General features: G+C 48.9%; 1 protein-coding gene across 1 annotated transcript in view; it reads right to left on the minus strand.

Moving 5' to 3' along the window:
* Positions 1 to 16663, minus strand: part of dnah9l (dynein, axonemal, heavy polypeptide 9 like) — a gene marked incomplete at its 5' end in the record, with an annotated part of 234184 nt that overhangs the window by 161986 nt on the left and 55535 nt on the right. The window contains 3 exons of the mRNA XM_079507118.1: positions 2722 to 2847; positions 3895 to 4059; positions 4875 to 5093. Coding sequence (XP_079363244.1) covers positions 2722 to 2847; positions 3895 to 4059; positions 4875 to 5093 — 510 coding nt within the window. The remainder of the gene's footprint in view (positions 1 to 2721; positions 2848 to 3894; positions 4060 to 4874; positions 5094 to 16663) is intronic.

Consider the following 16663-nt stretch of genomic DNA (forward strand, 5'->3'; position numbering starts at 1 on the left):
CACAATAAATATGCTATACATCCTATACACCGAATGAAAGCCCTGAATGTGTACTTTTACGAGGAAAAGAGTAAACATTGATCCCATGTACAGTTTGTCATAAATTGGTTACTGGGTGGATGCACATTGCGCCCACCAGATATAACTGCAGAGAAGACATGGACCCGAACTCAATATTCACAAAATAAGGCCTATAGCGACATATAAATACTATATACCGTATGAAACAGAAGACTCTCTGCTTTCATAAGAAAAAAACTTCTACTGTAGTAATAATAAAAATCACACCCATGTGAAGTGAGTGGTGCAACTCTGTCCCATATTCTGTTCTCTGCTTATTCAATACAGCTCGCTATATACGGACTGAGGCAGAAAGTCATGTAAACCTTTTATTTACAGTTTGGTCTGTAAACTTCTACTGTAATAATAAAAATCACACCTGTGTGAACTGAGTGGTGTAAGGTCTTATATAGACTGATCAGATGTGGTCTGACGTAATGTCTGACGTAATGACATAAGGTAAGGTATTATATAGCCTGATCAGCTCTGATCTGACGTAATTAAATCACACCCGGATGTGATTTCACAACTGGCTTTTTTTGTGCAGAAAAAATTAGCACGGTTGCTATGGTCATCCAGTTCACCCGGGTGTGATTTAATTACGTCAGAAATTATTTTGAACATAGCAACCATGCTCATTTTTTCTGCACACAAAAGCCAGTTGTAGGAGTGGTTTACACCACTCAAAAATATGTTCTCTACAGTTGCACCGCGCAACTGTAGAGAACAGTTGCACCGCTCACTTCACAGGGGTGTGATTTTTATTATTACAGTAGACGTTTACAGACCAAACTGTAAATAAAAGGTTTACATGACTTTCTGTCTCAGTCCGTATAAAGCGAGCTGTAGTGAATAAGTACAGAACAGTTGCAACGCTCACTTCACAGGGGTGTGATTTTTATTATTACAGTAGAAGTTTACAGACCAAACTGTAAATAAAAGGTTTACATGACTTTCTGCCTCAGTCCGTATAGCGAGCTGTATTGAATAAGCAGAGAACAGAATATGGGACAGAGTTGCACCACTCACTTCACATGGGTGTGATTTTTATTATTACTACAGTAGAAGTTTTTTTCTTATGAAAGCAGAGAGTCTTCTGTTTCATACGGTATATAGTATTGATATGTCGCTATAGGCCTTATTTTGTGAATATTGAGGAGTTCACGTCCATGTCTTCTCTGAAGTTATCTGGTGGGCACAAGCTGCATTCAATAACCAATTACTGTCTAACTGTAGATGGGATCAATGTATACTGTTTTCCTCGTAAAAGTACACATTCAGGGCTTTCATTCGGTGGATATTTATTGGGTTCAATTTTATATCTGCCTGTCAATGTCTCTGACTTTAAACCATCCATAACTCTGCTCGCTGTTCAAGATAACCACTTCCAGGCAAATGCAGGTGTTGCAAAAAGGTCAATATCTCCAGAATGGAACATGGTAAAATCAAAATGTATTTTTTAAATTGAAGTGGACAAGCTTTCTTTTGATGTATGCGTGTGATTCTCGCTATAAGAGAACATTTTGCTGTGGGCCCCCGAACAAGGCCTTTGTGCAATGTTAAACGGTAGCAACATCAAAATAGGCCTGCCGAGATCCTGTAGCAATCAAAGTGTTAAGTATGCCTGGTTTGCCTGGTGGGTGGTGATGGCTGGTGATCCACCTGAACTGAAGCCGCACCCACAGCTGTAGTTATATGATAAAGGGGGAGGGGTTAGGGGAGGGGTGATATTGTGATGTCACTATATCACTGTTTTTTTTCATTGGCACTTTTGCCTGTCAAGGTTTCAGCCTCCAGGTAGAAACCCTAAATACAAAGAGAAGACATCATTGCAACAACCACACCAAGGGCTCTAATGAAGTACTGTCACCTCATAAACACATGACATAACAACCACACCAAGGGCTCTAATGAAGTACTGTCACCTCATAAACACATGACATAACAACCACACCAAGGGCTCTAATGAAGTACTGTCACCTCATAAACACATGACATAACAACCACACCAAGGGCTCTAATGAAGTACTGTCACCTCATAAACACATGACATAACAACCACACCAAGGGCTCTAATGAAGTACTGTCACCTCATAAACACATGACATAACAACCACACCAAGGGGTCTAATGAAGTACTGTCACCTCATAAACACATGACATAACAACCACACCAAGGGCTCTAATGAAGTACTGTCACCTCATAAACACATGACATAACAACCACACCAAGGGCTCTAATGAAGTACTGTCACCTCATAAACACATGACATAACAACCACACCAAGGGCTCTAATGAAGTACTGTCACCTCATAAACACATGACATAACAACCACACCAAGGGCTCTAATGAAGTACTGTCACCTCATAAACACATGAAAAACTAAAAAACTAAATACAAAAATCACGACACTCCATCCTTAAAGTTTAGCTGTTAAAAAATAGGAAGGAGACCCCAGGGCAGACCAAGGATCAGATGGAGGGATTATATCTCTAAACTGGCCTTGGAACGCCTCGGGATCCACCAGGAGGAAGTCACTAATGTTGCTCTGGAGAGCAGAGCTGTTGCCCCCGCGACCCGACTACGGATAAGCGGTTGAAGATGGATGGATGGATGGATGGATGTGCAGGGTCAGGTTCAGGGGTCAGGGGTCACGGACCTGTGCAGGGTAGTCAAACAGCCACTGGTCGCGGGGCTTGTCTTCGTAGGCGGACACGGCCTCCTGGATCTCCCTGCGCACGGTGCAGCGCATGGTGTCCTCTAGGGCGCTGAGCCAGCACTCTGCCTGGAGACACACACACACACACACTTTACTATACTAGTGAGGACATGAACACACACATTACTATACTACTGAGAACATAAACACACACACACACTTTACTATACTAGTGAGGACATGCACACACACATTACTATACTACTGAGGACATAAACACACACACACACACACACACAACTATACTAGTGAGGACTAGTATAATGCCCACCCACTCGAGTCAGAGTACAGGCTGTTGCCATCGGGCCGTCGTCTGGGGGCCCCCGTTGTAAAAAACAACAGATATAAGCACTCCTTTGTCCCTGCCTCGATCCGTGCAGTCAATGCTGCCAGTAATCATGTAATGTGATGACGATGATGCTGAACATGCACTTTATGCAGCACTTTATATATTATATCTTTATCTTAAGCACTTTTTTTGCTTTCTTATTTTGTATCTCTTATTCTCCTACCTGCACTAGATGCGACCAGACCTCCGGTTATGCTATGGTGTCTCTTGTTGTCCTGTTTTGTTTTGTATTTGTATGTCGGAAACCACTACTGTTGCTGTAAACACAATTGCCCTTCTGGGACATTAATAAAGACCTTGAACCTTGACACCGTGCAGTGCATGGTGTCCTCTAGAGCGCTGAGCCAGCACTCTGCCTGGAGACACACACATTACTATACTAGTGAGGACATAAACACACACATTACTATACTACTGAGGACATAAACACACACACTACTATACTACTGAGGACATAAACACACACATTACTATACTACTGAGGACATAAACACACACATTACTATACTACTGAGGACATAAACACACACACTACTATACTACTGAGGACATAAACACACACATTACTATACTACTGAGGACATAAACACACACATTACTATACTACTGAGGACATAAACACACACATTACTATACTACTGAGGACATAAACACACACACTACTATACTACTGAGGACATAAACACACACATTACTATACTACTGAGGACATAAACACACACATTACTATACTACTGACACACACACACACACACCCCCCCTACCTGTCCTGTGCAGACACACGGCTCAGAGAAGGACACGTACTCCCCCTCGCGGCTGAACATCCCTACGGCCACGGCCGGACCCTCCTCACTGGCACCCCCTGTGGGCGGCTCCTTGAAGCGCAGGTCTGCTATGTTGTCGAACAGCTTCAGCAGGTGTCTGGTCACCTGCGGACAGTTCACCATGTAGGCATCTGTCAGACGCTGTTAATCCATTCTGGACGGGAACCCCTTTTGGTGTTTTAACTAAGCATTATTTTATACTTTAGCTATTGAAAAATAGACCTACAAGCTCATAGCGCGCCACCGTGTGAGCCACAACGCGACTAGCGACGGAACCGCGGGGGGGCGTCTAACACAGGATCTTTTCTTAGAATTGGACGGGATGATTTAGATCGCGAGTTATTAATGTTTTAAGATTTTCGTTCCTGTCGGCTAAACAGGGGGGGAACATTTTCGATGACGTCCCATTGTTACGCAACATCGAATGTTACCTAAGTTAAATCAGTCAGCCTTAAATCAGTACCTGTCTGGGCTGCGTTCTCTTGTACACGACCTCCAGGAAGTCCTGGAAGAGACCTTAACCCATTTAGGCCTGACGTCGAAATTAAAAAAATGTCTTCTAAATGATGACAATTTTCTGAAAAACCTCATGTTTCTGTATCAGTGGTGCTTAATATTTCATGTCAAGGATCCCAAAAATGATATGTAATTGGCCACCGACCCCCCCCCCCCCCCCCATCTGAAAATATGATGTTCCAGGAACCTCTCAGAAGCAAGGATTTGAGTTAAAAATGTTCTCTCTGAAGGAATAAATATTCAAAGATTTGCGCCACATTTTTTACGATTTTTCAAAAAATAGCAGATCTACAAGCTTGTAGCTTGTAGATCTGCTATTTTTCAACAGCTAAAGTATAACGTAGTGCTTAAAAACACCAAAAAGGGGTTCCAGAACGTCCAGAACGGGTTTAAATCAGTAGTACCTGTCTGGGCTGCGTTCCCTTGGACACGATCTCCAGGAGGTCCTGGGCCGACACGAAGTAGAAGCGAGGGAAGGTGAGCCTCTTGGTCTCCAGGTACTCGGCCAGAGCCTTCTCACACACACACAGCCTCTGCTGCAGAGCCTCCAGGTTCTCCAGGAACCCCGGGGCGTTGGTGACCTCCACCACGTTGCTTATCTGGACGACATGCTGCATCATGGTCTGGAAGAGAGAAGAACCACAGTGTGATGGAACCTTCAACCTAAACCTTCTAACACACACACACACACACAGCCTCTGCTGCAGAGCCTCCAGGTTCTCCAGGAACTCCGGGGCGTTGGTGACCTCCACCACGTTGCTTATCTGGACGACATGCTGCATCATGGTCTGGAACAAAGAAGAACCACAGTGTGATGGAACCTTCAACCTAAACCTTCTAACACACACACACACAGCCTCTGCTGGAGGGCCTCCAGGAACCCCGGGGCGTTGGTGACCTCCACCACGTTGCTTATCTGGACGACATGCTGCATCAGGGTCTGGAACAAAGAAGAACCACAGTGTGATGGAACCTTCAACCTAAACCTTCTAACACACACACACACACACACACACACACACACAGCCTCTGCTGGAGGGCCTCCAGGTTCTCCAGGAACCCCGGGGCGTTGGTGACCTCCACCACGTTGCTTATCTGGACGACATGCTGCATCAGGGTCTGGAAGGGAGAAGAACCACAGAGAACCTAAACCTTCTCTCACTCCACCTGCAGGGCAGTGTTGATTTTGTCGACTAAAACTAAGACGAAAAATGTCCGTCGACTGGCCTTTTTTCACTGACGAATGGAAACTACATGAAAACTAAGCTATGATGACTAAAACTATGACTAAATATACTGACAATTTCGTCAACAAATAAAAACTAGACAAAAATGTTAGGAAGGGACTAGTGGACAAGAGATCCATTATAAGTTATTTTACACTTGGTTGCATGCTGAAAATAGCCAAAATACATTTTAGTCGACTAAATCAACTGTAGATTTAGTCGACAAAATATTATATTATATTGAGTCGACTGAAACTAGACTGAAACTGGACTGAACATTCCAGGCGACTAAAATGTGACTAAAACTAAATTCAAGAGACTATGACTAAAACTAAAAGCTAAATTTGCTGTCAAAAACAACACTGCATCAGGGTCTGGAACAGAAGAACCACAGTGTGATGGAACCTTCAACCTAAACCTTCTCTCACACACAGCCTCTCCGTGTAAAACGCAAAACGCAGAGAGGCTGACAGAGAGTTCCTCTGTGTGTAAAATGAAACCAAATGGACTCTTACAGGTCCATTTGGTTTCATTGTACACTCTCAAGAGTTACATTATTATTAAACATCTGCATTACTTATTTACAAGAAGTCTACACAATTAGAGAATGTAGAAGAATTGTTTTTTGTTTTGCCTGTTTAATTGTACCACATCCGTAGAGCATGGAATTGTGGACATAATCATATCCAACATCAACAACATGTTCTATGTTTTGGGTCTGAGAGGCTAAATGTCATCAAATGGTGGTTCCGTGGCTCAGATGGGTCTGAGAGGCTAAATGTCATCAAACGGTGCATGGTTCCGTGGCTCAGATGGGTCTGAGAGGCTAAATGTCATCAAACGGTGGTTCCGTGGCTCAAATGGGTCTGAGAGGCTAAATGTCATCAAACGGTGGTCGGTGGCTCAGATGGGTCTGAGAGGCTAAATGTCATCAGATGGTGGTCCGTGGCTAAAATGGGTCTGAGAGGCTAAATGTCATCAGATGGTGGTCCGTGGCTCAGATGGGTCTGAGAGGCTAAATGTCATCAAACGGTGGTCGGTGGCTCAGATGGGTCTGAGAGGCTAAATGTCATCAAACGGTGGTCCGTGGCTCAGATGGGTCTGAGAGGCTAAATGTCATCAGATGGTGGTCCGTGGCTCAAATGGGTCTGAGAGGCTAAATGTCATCAGATGGTGGTCCGTGGCTCAGATGGGTCTGAGAGGCTAAATGTCATCAAACGGTGGTCCGTGGCTCAAATGGGTCTTAGAGGCTAAATGTCATCAAACGGTGGTCCGTGGCTCAGATGGGTCTGAGAGGCTAAATGTCATCAGATGGTGGTCCGTGGCTCAGATGGGTCTGAGAGGCTAAATGTCATCAAACGGTGGTCCGTGGCTCAGATGGGTCTGAGAGGCTAAATGTCATCAAACGGTGGTCCGTGGCTCAAATGGGTCTGAGAGGCTAAATGTCATCAAACGGTGGTCCGTGGCTCAGATGGGTCTGAGAGGCTAAATGTCATCAGACGGTGGTCCGTGGCTCAGATGGGTCTGAGAGGCTAAATGTCATCACATGGTGGTCCGTGGCTCAAATGGGTCTGAGAGGCTAAATGTCATCAAATGGTGGTCCGTGGCTCAAATGGGTCTGAGAGGCTAAATGTCATCAAATGGTGGTCCGTGGCTCAAATGGGTCTTAGAGGCTAAATGTCATCAAATGGTGGTCCGTGGCTCAAATGGGTCTGAGAGGCTAAATGTCATCAAATGGTGGTCCGTGGCTCAAATGGGTCTTAGAGGCTAAATGTCATCAAATGGTGGTCCGTGGCTCAAATGGGTCTGAGAGGCTTAATGTCATCAAACGGTGGTCGGTGGCTCAGATGGGTCTGAGAGGCTAAATGTCATCAAACGGTGGTCGGTGGCTCAGATGGGTCTGAGAGGCTAAATGTCATCAAACGGTGGTCGGTGGCTCAGATGGGTCTGAGAGGCTAAATGTCATCAGATGGTGGTCCGTGGCTCAGTTGCAGCATACATAATGGGCCTTGAAATGAAAAAGGTTGAAAACCAGCTAGAGCCGATTCTGGCTGTTTTTGTCTTGTTATCCAAGTGGAATAGAGAGAAATCTTTGGCTTTGATGCCATCTTAGAATTAGCCTCGGTGCCCAGGCTTCGTAGACCTATTTGACAGTAACTGAATATATAAAAATATATATTTTTAAATGGTATCTTTTATTGAGTTTGTATTACACACAATAGGCCTACCTAGTTTTTTGCACCTGAAAAAAAAAAAAACCTAAACTAACAAAAACAAACTAAAACTAAGCATTTATTTACTAATTGTCAAAAGTAAATAAAAAATGAAAAATCCAAAACCTTTATAACCTTGCAAGGAACTATCAATGGAGGTAGAACTGGGCTGATATGTTGCCCAAATGTGGAGATGACACTTCCTGGTGGAGATATGAGCTGTGCGTGTGTGCGTGCGTGCATGTGTGCGTGCGTGCGTGCATGTGTGTGTGCGTGTGTGTGTGCGTGCGTGCGTGCACAAACACAAACTTTGTCCTAACACAAACATAAAATGCCGTCGACCCTGAATGGACAATTTTGAGTGTAATTTATGAGCGTAAACACAAATATTGCGTAACACAAACATTGAAGATGAAGGCGAGGACACGCACATTCTGATTATAAGAGTGCCCCTCACTTCACACGGGTGTGATTTTTTTATCGATTTTATATATTTCTCTTTTTGGGGGGCGGGGGGGATTTAATTTAGTATCATTAATAGGACAGTAGGCTGACAGGAAGTGGAGAAAGAGAGAGAGAGACGGGGAGTGACACGCAGCACAGAGAGAGAGATGGGGAGTGACACGCAGCAAAGAGAGAGAGAGATGGGGAGTGACACGCAGGAAAGAGAGAGAGAGATGGGGAGTGACACGCAGCAAAGAGAGAGAGATGGGGAGTGACACGCAGCAAAGAGAGAGAGAGATGGGGAGTGACACGCAGGAAAGAGAGAGAGAGATGGGGAGTGACACGCAGCACAGAGAGAGAGATGGGGAGTGACACGCAGCAAAGAGAGAGAGAGATGGGGAGTGACACGCAGGAAAGAGAGAGAGAGATGGGGAGTGACACGCAGCAAAGAGAGAGAGAGATGGGGAGTGACACGCAGCAAAGAGAGAGAGATGGGGAGTGACACGCAGCACAGAGAGAGAGATGGGGAGTGACACGCAGCAAAGAGAGAGAGACGGGGAGTGACACGCAGCAAAGAGAGAGAGACGGGGAGTGACACGCAGCAAAGAGAGAGAGAGATGGGGAGTGACACGCAGCACAGAGAGAGAGATGGGGAGTGACACGCAGCAAAGAGAGAGAGATGGGGAGTGACACGCAGCACAGAGAGAGAGAGATGGGGAGTGACACGCAGCACAGAGAGAGAGAGATGGGGAGTGACACGCAGCACAGAGAGAGAGACGGGGAGTGACACGCAGCAAAGAGAGAGAGATGGGGAGTGACACGCAGCAAAGAGAGAGAGAGATGGGGAGTGACACGCAGCAAAGAGAGAGAGATGGGGAGTGACACGCAGCAAAGAGAGAGAGATGGGGAGTGACACGCAGCAAAGAGAGAGAGATGGGGAGTGACACGCAGCACAGAGAGAGAGAGATGGGGAGTGACACGCAGCAAAGAGAGAGAGATGGGGAGTGACACGCAGCACAGAGAGAGAGATGGGGAGTGACACGCAGCACAGAGAGAGAGATGGGGAGTGACACGCAGCAAAGAGAGAGAGATGGGGAGTGACACGCAGCAAAGAGAGAGAGAGATGGGGAGTGACACGCAGCAAAGAGAGAGAGATGGGGAGTGACACGCAGCAAAGAGAGAGAGATGGGGAGTGACACGCAGCAAAGAGAGAGAGATGGGGAGTGACACGCAGCAAAGAGAGAGATGGGGAGTGACACGCAGCAAAGAGAGAGATGGGGAGTGACACGCAGCAAAGAGAGAGATGGGGAGTGACACGCAGCAAAGAGAGAGAGATGGGGAGTGACACGCAGCAAAGAGAGAGATGGGGAGTGACACGCAGCAAAGAGAGAGATGGGGAGTGACACGCAGCAAAGAGAGAGAGATGGGGAGTGACACGCAGCAAAGAGAGAGAGATGGGGAGTGACACGCAGCAAAGAGAGAGATGGGGAGTGACACGCAGCAAAGAGAGAGAGATGGGGAGTGACACGCAGCAAAGAGAGAGATGGGGAGTGACACGCAGCAAAGAGAGAGAGATGGGGAGTGACACGCAGCAAAGAGAGAGATGGGGAGTGACACGCAGCAAAGAGAGAGAGATGGGGAGTGACACGCAGCAAAGAGAGAGAGATGGGGAGTGACACGCAGCAAAGAGAGAGATGGGGAGTGACACGCAGCAAAGAGAGAGAGATGGGGAGTGACACGCAGCAAAGAGAGAGATGGGGAGTGACACGCAGCAAAGAGAGAGAGATGGGGAGTGACACGCAGCAAAGAGAGAGAGATGGGGAGTGACACGCAGCAGAGAGAGAGAGAGATGGGGAGTGACACGCAGCAAAGAGAGAGAGATGGGGAGTGACACGCAGCAAAGAGAGAGAGAGATGGGGAGTGACAAAGAGAGAGAGATGGGGAGTGACACGCAGCAAAGAGAGAGAGATGGGGAGTGACACGCAGCAAAGAGAGAGAGAGACGGGGAGTGACAAAGAGAGAGAGATGGGGAGTGACACGCAGCAAAGAGAGAGAGATGGGGAGTGACAAAGAGAGAGAGATGGGGAGTGACACGCAGCAAAGAGAGAGAGATGGGGAGTGACAAAGAGAGAGAGATGGGGAGTGACACGCAGCAAAGAGAGAGAGATGGGGAGTGACACGCAGCAAAGAGAGAGAGATGGGGAGTGACACGCAGCACAGAGAGAGAGATATGGGGAGTGACACGCAGCAAAGAGAGAGAGATGGGGAGTGACAAAGAGAGAGAGATGGGGAGTGACACGCAGCAAAGAGAGAGAGATGGGGAGTGACAAAGAGAGAGAGATGGGGAGTGACACGCAGCAAAGAGAGAGAGAGATGGGGAGTGACACGCAGCAAAGAGAGAGAGATGGGGAGTGACACGCAGCAAAGAGAGAGAGATGGGGAGTGACACGCAGCACAGAGAGAGAGAGATGGGGAGTGACACGCAGCAAAGAGAGAGAGATGGGGAGTGACACGCAGCAAAGAGAGAGAGATGGGGAGTGACACGCAGCAAAGAGAGAGAGAGATGGGGAGTGACACGCAGCAAAGAGAGAGAGAGATGGGGAGTGACACGCAGCAAAGAGAGAGAGAGATGGGGAGTGACACGCAGCAAAGAGAGAGAGATGGGGAGTGACACGCAGCAAAGAGAGAGAGATGGGGAGTGACACGCAGCAAAGAGAGAGAGATGGGGAGTGACACGCAGCACAGAGAGAGAGACGGGGAGTGACAAAGAGAGAGAGATGGGGAGTGACACGCAGCAAAGAGAGAGATGGGGAGTGACACGCAGCAAAGAGAGAGAGATGGGGAGTGACACGCAGCAAAGAGAGAGAGATGGGGAGTGACACGCAGCACAGAGAGAGAGAGATGGGGAGTGACACGCAGCAAAGAGAGAGAGAGATGGGGAGTGACACGCAGCACAGAGAGAGAGATGGGGAGTGACACGCAGCAAAGAGAGAGAGAGATGGGGAGTGACACGCAGCACAGAGAGAGAGATGGGGAGTGACACGCAGCACAGAGAGAGAGAGATGGGGAGTGACACGCAGCACAGAGAGAGAGATGGGGAGTGACACGCAGCAAAGAGAGAGAGAGATGGGGAGTGACACGCAGCACAGAGAGAGAGATGGGGAGTGACACGCAGCACAGAGAGAGAGATGGGGAGTGACACGCAGCACAGAGAGAGAGATGGGGAGTGACACGCAGCAAAGAGAGAGAGATGGGGAGTGACACGCAGCAAAGAGAGAGAGAGATGGGGAGTGACACGCAGCACAGAGAGAGAGATGGGGAGTGACACGCAGCAAAGAGAGAGAGAGATGGGGAGTGACACGCAGCACAGAGAGAGAGATGGGGAGTGACACGCAGCACAGAGAGAGAGAGATGGGGAGTGACACGCAGCAAAGAGAGAGAGAGATGGGGAGTGACACGCAGCAAAGAGAGAGAGACGGGGAGTGACACGCAGCAAAGAGAGAGAGATGGGGAGTGACACGCAGCAAAGAGAGAGAGATGGGGAGTGACACGCAGCACAGAGAGAGAGATGGGGAGTGACACGCAGCACAGAGAGAGAGATGGGGAGTGACACGCAGCAAAGAGAGAGAGATGGGGAGTGACACGCAGCACAGAGAGAGAGATGGGGAGTGACACGCAGCAAAGAGAGAGAGAGATGGGGAGTGACACGCAGCAAAGAGAGAGAGAGATGGGGAGTGACACGCAGCAAAGAGAGAGAGAGATGGGGAGTGACACGCAGCACAGAGAGAGAGATGGGGAGTGACACGCAGCACAGAGAGAGAGATGGGGAGTGACACGCAGCAAAGAGAGAGAGATGGGGAGTGACACGCAGCAAAGAGAGAGAGATGGGGAGTGACACGCAGCAAAGAGAGAGAGATGGGGAGTGACACGCAGCACAGAGAGAGAGATGGGGAGTGACACGCAGCAAAGAGAGAGAGATGGGGAGTGACACGCAGCAAAGAGAGAGAGATGGGGAGTGACACGCAGCACAGAGAGAGAGATGGGGAGTGACACGCAGCAAAGAGAGAGAGATGGGGAGTGACACGCAGCAAAGAGAGAGAGAGATGGGGAGTGACACGCAGCAAAGAGAGAGAGATGGGGAGTGACACGCAGCAAAGAGAGAGATGGGGAGTGACACGCAGCAAAGAGAGAGATGGGGAGTGACACGCAGCAAAGAGAGAGAGATGGGGAGTGACACGCAGCAAAGAGAGAGAGAGATGGGGAGTGACACGCATCAAAGAGAGAGAGATGGGGAGTGACACGCAGCACAGAGAGAGAGAGATGGGGAGTGACACGCAGCAAAGAGAGAGAGATGGGGAGTGACACGCAGCACAGAGAGAGAGAGATGGGGAGTGACACGCAGCAAAGAGAGAGAGATGGGGAGTGACACGCAGCACAGAGAGAGAGAGAGAGATGGGGAGTGACACGCAGCAAAGAGAGAGAGATGGGGAGTGACACGCAGCACAGAGAGAGAGAGATGGGGAGTGACACGCAGCAAAGAGAGAGAGAGATGGGGAGTGACACGCAGCAAAGAGAGAGAGATGGGGAGTGACACGCAGCACAGAGAGAGAGATGGGGAGTGACACGCAGCACAGAGAGAGAGATGGGGAGTGACACGCAGCAAAGAGAGAGAGATGGGGAGTGACACGCAGCACAGAGAGAGAGAGATGGGGAGTGACACGCAGCACAGAGAGAGAGATGGGGAGTGACACGCAGCAAAGAGAGAGAGATGGGGAGTGACACGCAGCAAAGAGAGAGAGATGGGGAGTGACACGCAGCACAGAGAGAGAGATGGGGAGTGACACGCAGCAAAGAGAGAGAGATGGGGAGTGACACGCAGCAAAGAGAGAGAGATGGGGAGTGACACGCAGCAAAGAGAGAGAGATGGGGAGTGACACGCAGCAAAGAGAGAGAGATGGGGAGTGACACGCAGCAAAGAGAGAGAGATGGGGAGTGACACGCAGCAAAGAGAGAGAGATGGGGAGTGACACGCAGCACAGAGAGAGAGATGGGGAGTGACACGCAGCAAAGAGAGAGAGACGGGGAGTGACACGCAGCACAGAGAGAGAGATATGGGGAGTGACACGCAGCAAAGAGAGAGAGAGATGGGGAGTGACACGCAGCACAGAGAGAGAGAGATGGGGAGTGACACGCAGCACAGAGAGAGAGATGGGGAGTGACACGCAGCACAGAGAGAGAGAGATGGGGAGTGACACGCAGCAAAGAGAGAGAGAGATGGGGAGTGACACGCAGCACAGAGAGAGAGATGGGGAGTGACACGCAGCACAGAGAGAGAGATGGGGAGTGACACGCAGCACAGAGAGAGAGATGGGGAGTGACACGCAGCACAGAGAGAGAGATGGGGAGTGACACGCAGCACAGAGAGAGAGATGGGGAGTGACACGCAGCACAGAGAGAGAGATGGGGAGTGACACGCAGCACAGAGAGAGAGATGGGGAGTGACACGCAGCACAGAGAGAGAGAGATGGGGAGTGACACGCAGCAAAGAGAGAGAGAGATGGGGAGTGACACGCAGCACAGAGAGAGAGACGGGGAGTGACACGCAGCAAAGAGAGAGAGATGGGGAGTGACACGCAGCAAAGAGAGAGAGAGATGGGGAGTGACACGCAGCACAGAGAGAGAGAGACGGGGAGTGACACGCAGCACAGAGAGAGAGAGATGGGGAGTGACACGCAGCACAGAGAGAGAGACGGGGAGTGACACGCAGCACAGAGAGAGAGATGGGGAGTGACACGCAGCACAGAGAGAGAGAGATGGGGAGTGACACGCAGCAAAGAGAGAGAGAGATGGGGAGTGACACGCAGCACAGAGAGAGAGATGGGGAGTGACACGCAGCACAGAGAGAGAGATGGGGAGTGACACGCAGCACAGAGAGAGAGAGATGGGGAGTGACACGCAGCAAAGAGAGAGAGAGGGGGAGTGACACGCAGCAAAGAGAGAGAGATGGGGAGTGACACGCAGCACAGAGAGAGAGACGGGGAGTGACACGCAGCAAAGAGAGAGAGATGGGGAGTGACACGCAGCAAAGAGAGAGAGAGATGGGGAGTGACACGCAGCAAAGAGAGAGAGAGATGGGGAGTGACACGCAGCAAAGAGAGAGAGAGATGGGGAGTGACACGCAGCAAAGAGAGAGAGAGATGGGGAGTGACACGCAGCACAGAGAGAGAGATGGGGAGTGACACGCAGCACAGAGAGAGAGAGATGGGGAGTGACACGCAGCACAGAGAGAGAGATGGGGAGTGACACGCAGCAAAGAGAGAGAGAGATGGGGAGTGACACGCAGCACAGAGAGAGAGAGATGGGGAGTGACACGCAGCAAAGAGAGAGAGATGGGGAGTGACACGCAGCACAGAGAGAGAGAGATGGGGAGTGACACGCAGCACAGAGAGAGAGAGATGGGGAGTGACACGCAGCACAGAGAGAGAGATGGGGAGTGACACGCAGCAAAGAGAGAGAGAGATGGGGAGTGACACGCAGCACAGAGAGAGAGATGGGGAGTGACACGCAGCAAAGAGAGAGAGATGGGGAGTGACACGCAGCAAAGAGAGAGAGAGATGGGGAGTGACACGCAGCAAAGAGAGAGAGAGACGGGGAGTGACACGCAGCAAAGAGAGAGAGATGGGGAGTGACACGCAGCAAAGAGAGAGAGAGATGGGGAGTGACACGCAGCAAAGAGAGAGAGAGATGGGGAGTGACACGCAGCAAAGAGAGAGAGACGGGGAGTGACACGCAGCAAAGAGAGAGAGATGGGGAGTGACACGCAGCAAAGAGAGAGAGATGGGGAGTGACACGCAGCACAGAGAGAGAGAGAGATGGGGAGTGACACGCAGCAAAGAGAGAGAGAGAGATGGGGAGTGACACGCAGCAAAGAGAGAGAGATGGGGAGTGACACGCAGGAAAGGCCGTCGGGATCGGGACTCTTCTTAACACTTTGAGAGCCCACGCAAAACTGCCCAAAAATCACTTTTCACCTAGAAAATCCATTCACATTTTTTATAATTCAGCTGACTGTGGAGACACATGCTGGAACTTTTTACTTTGAAATGTTTTATAGTTTCTGAGTTATTTAATTTAAACGCCAAATGCATTCTCAATGGCGAAAACACAAACTTCTGCACCACGTAATAAAAAAATCAAAAAAAATCATTGTTTTGATTTTTTGTATTAAAAAATAATAATAAAATATATATATATATATATATATATATATATTTTTTTTTTTTTTCAAAGACGTCCACAGACGTCTTGGGCTCTGCCCGTGCGGTAATACCAAAGACGTCCACAGACGTCTTGGGCACAAAACACACGCAACGCGCTACATCATAGCCTAGGTGGCGCTATGATGTGTGGGAGTTCTGATTGGTCCAGACCGTACTGAATAACTGCCAGCTTACATAAGGTCTTAAGACTAGGACTCAAGTCTAAAATGAACAGCTCATCAGAGGGTGTGTCGTCTCCTTTGTATCCTCCAAAGAGGATGATATGATCTCCCACAATGCAACAGCAGCCAATAGCCATCGTTGACGGGCCGTTCCCCTTGGGCTCAACCTCCTTCCAGGAGAAGGTCTCTGGGTTGTATTTCCACAGATCTTTTAAGTTCTGGTAAAACTTGTGGCCACCAAATATGTACAGCTCTCCATTGTAGGTAAAGGCTGAATGATTGTAGCGTCCTTCTGGAAGGAGCTGTGCAGACGGTGTGTTGAGCCAGTGGTTGTTCTCTGTGTCAAACACTCTGATGGTGTTGTAGTGGCCCCTCATAGTAGTGGCCCCTCAGTGGCCCCCATAGCCCCCAAATACAAACATCTTTGTCCCAATGATGGTGGCAGAGTGACTCCATGAGGCAGGAGGTGGAGTTCCTCTGGTGTTAATTATAGACCAGACCATTGTGCTGGTGTCCAACTTGTACATGTCATTAGTCCATCCAGTCAGCTTGGTCTGTCCTCCATGATGTCATTAGTCCATCCAGTCAGCTTGGTCTGTCCTCCATGGATAACCATACATGTCATTAGTCCATCCAGTCAGCTTGGTCTGTCCTCCATGATGTCATTAGTCCATCCAGTCAGCTTGGTCTGTCCTCCATGGATAAACATGACCTCATTAGTCCATCCAGTCAGCTTGGTCTGTCCTCCATGTCATTAGTCCATCCAGTCAGCTTGGTCTGTCCTCCAATAGTCCATCCAGTCAGCTTGGTCTGTCCTCCATGGATAAACATGATGTAATTATCCATCCAGTCAGCTTGGTCTGTCCTCC

The sequence above is a fragment of the Electrona antarctica genome (assembly GCF_951216825.1).
Source record: "Electrona antarctica genome assembly, chromosome: 1".
Classification (NCBI taxonomy): domain Eukaryota; kingdom Metazoa; phylum Chordata; class Actinopteri; order Myctophiformes; family Myctophidae; genus Electrona; species Electrona antarctica.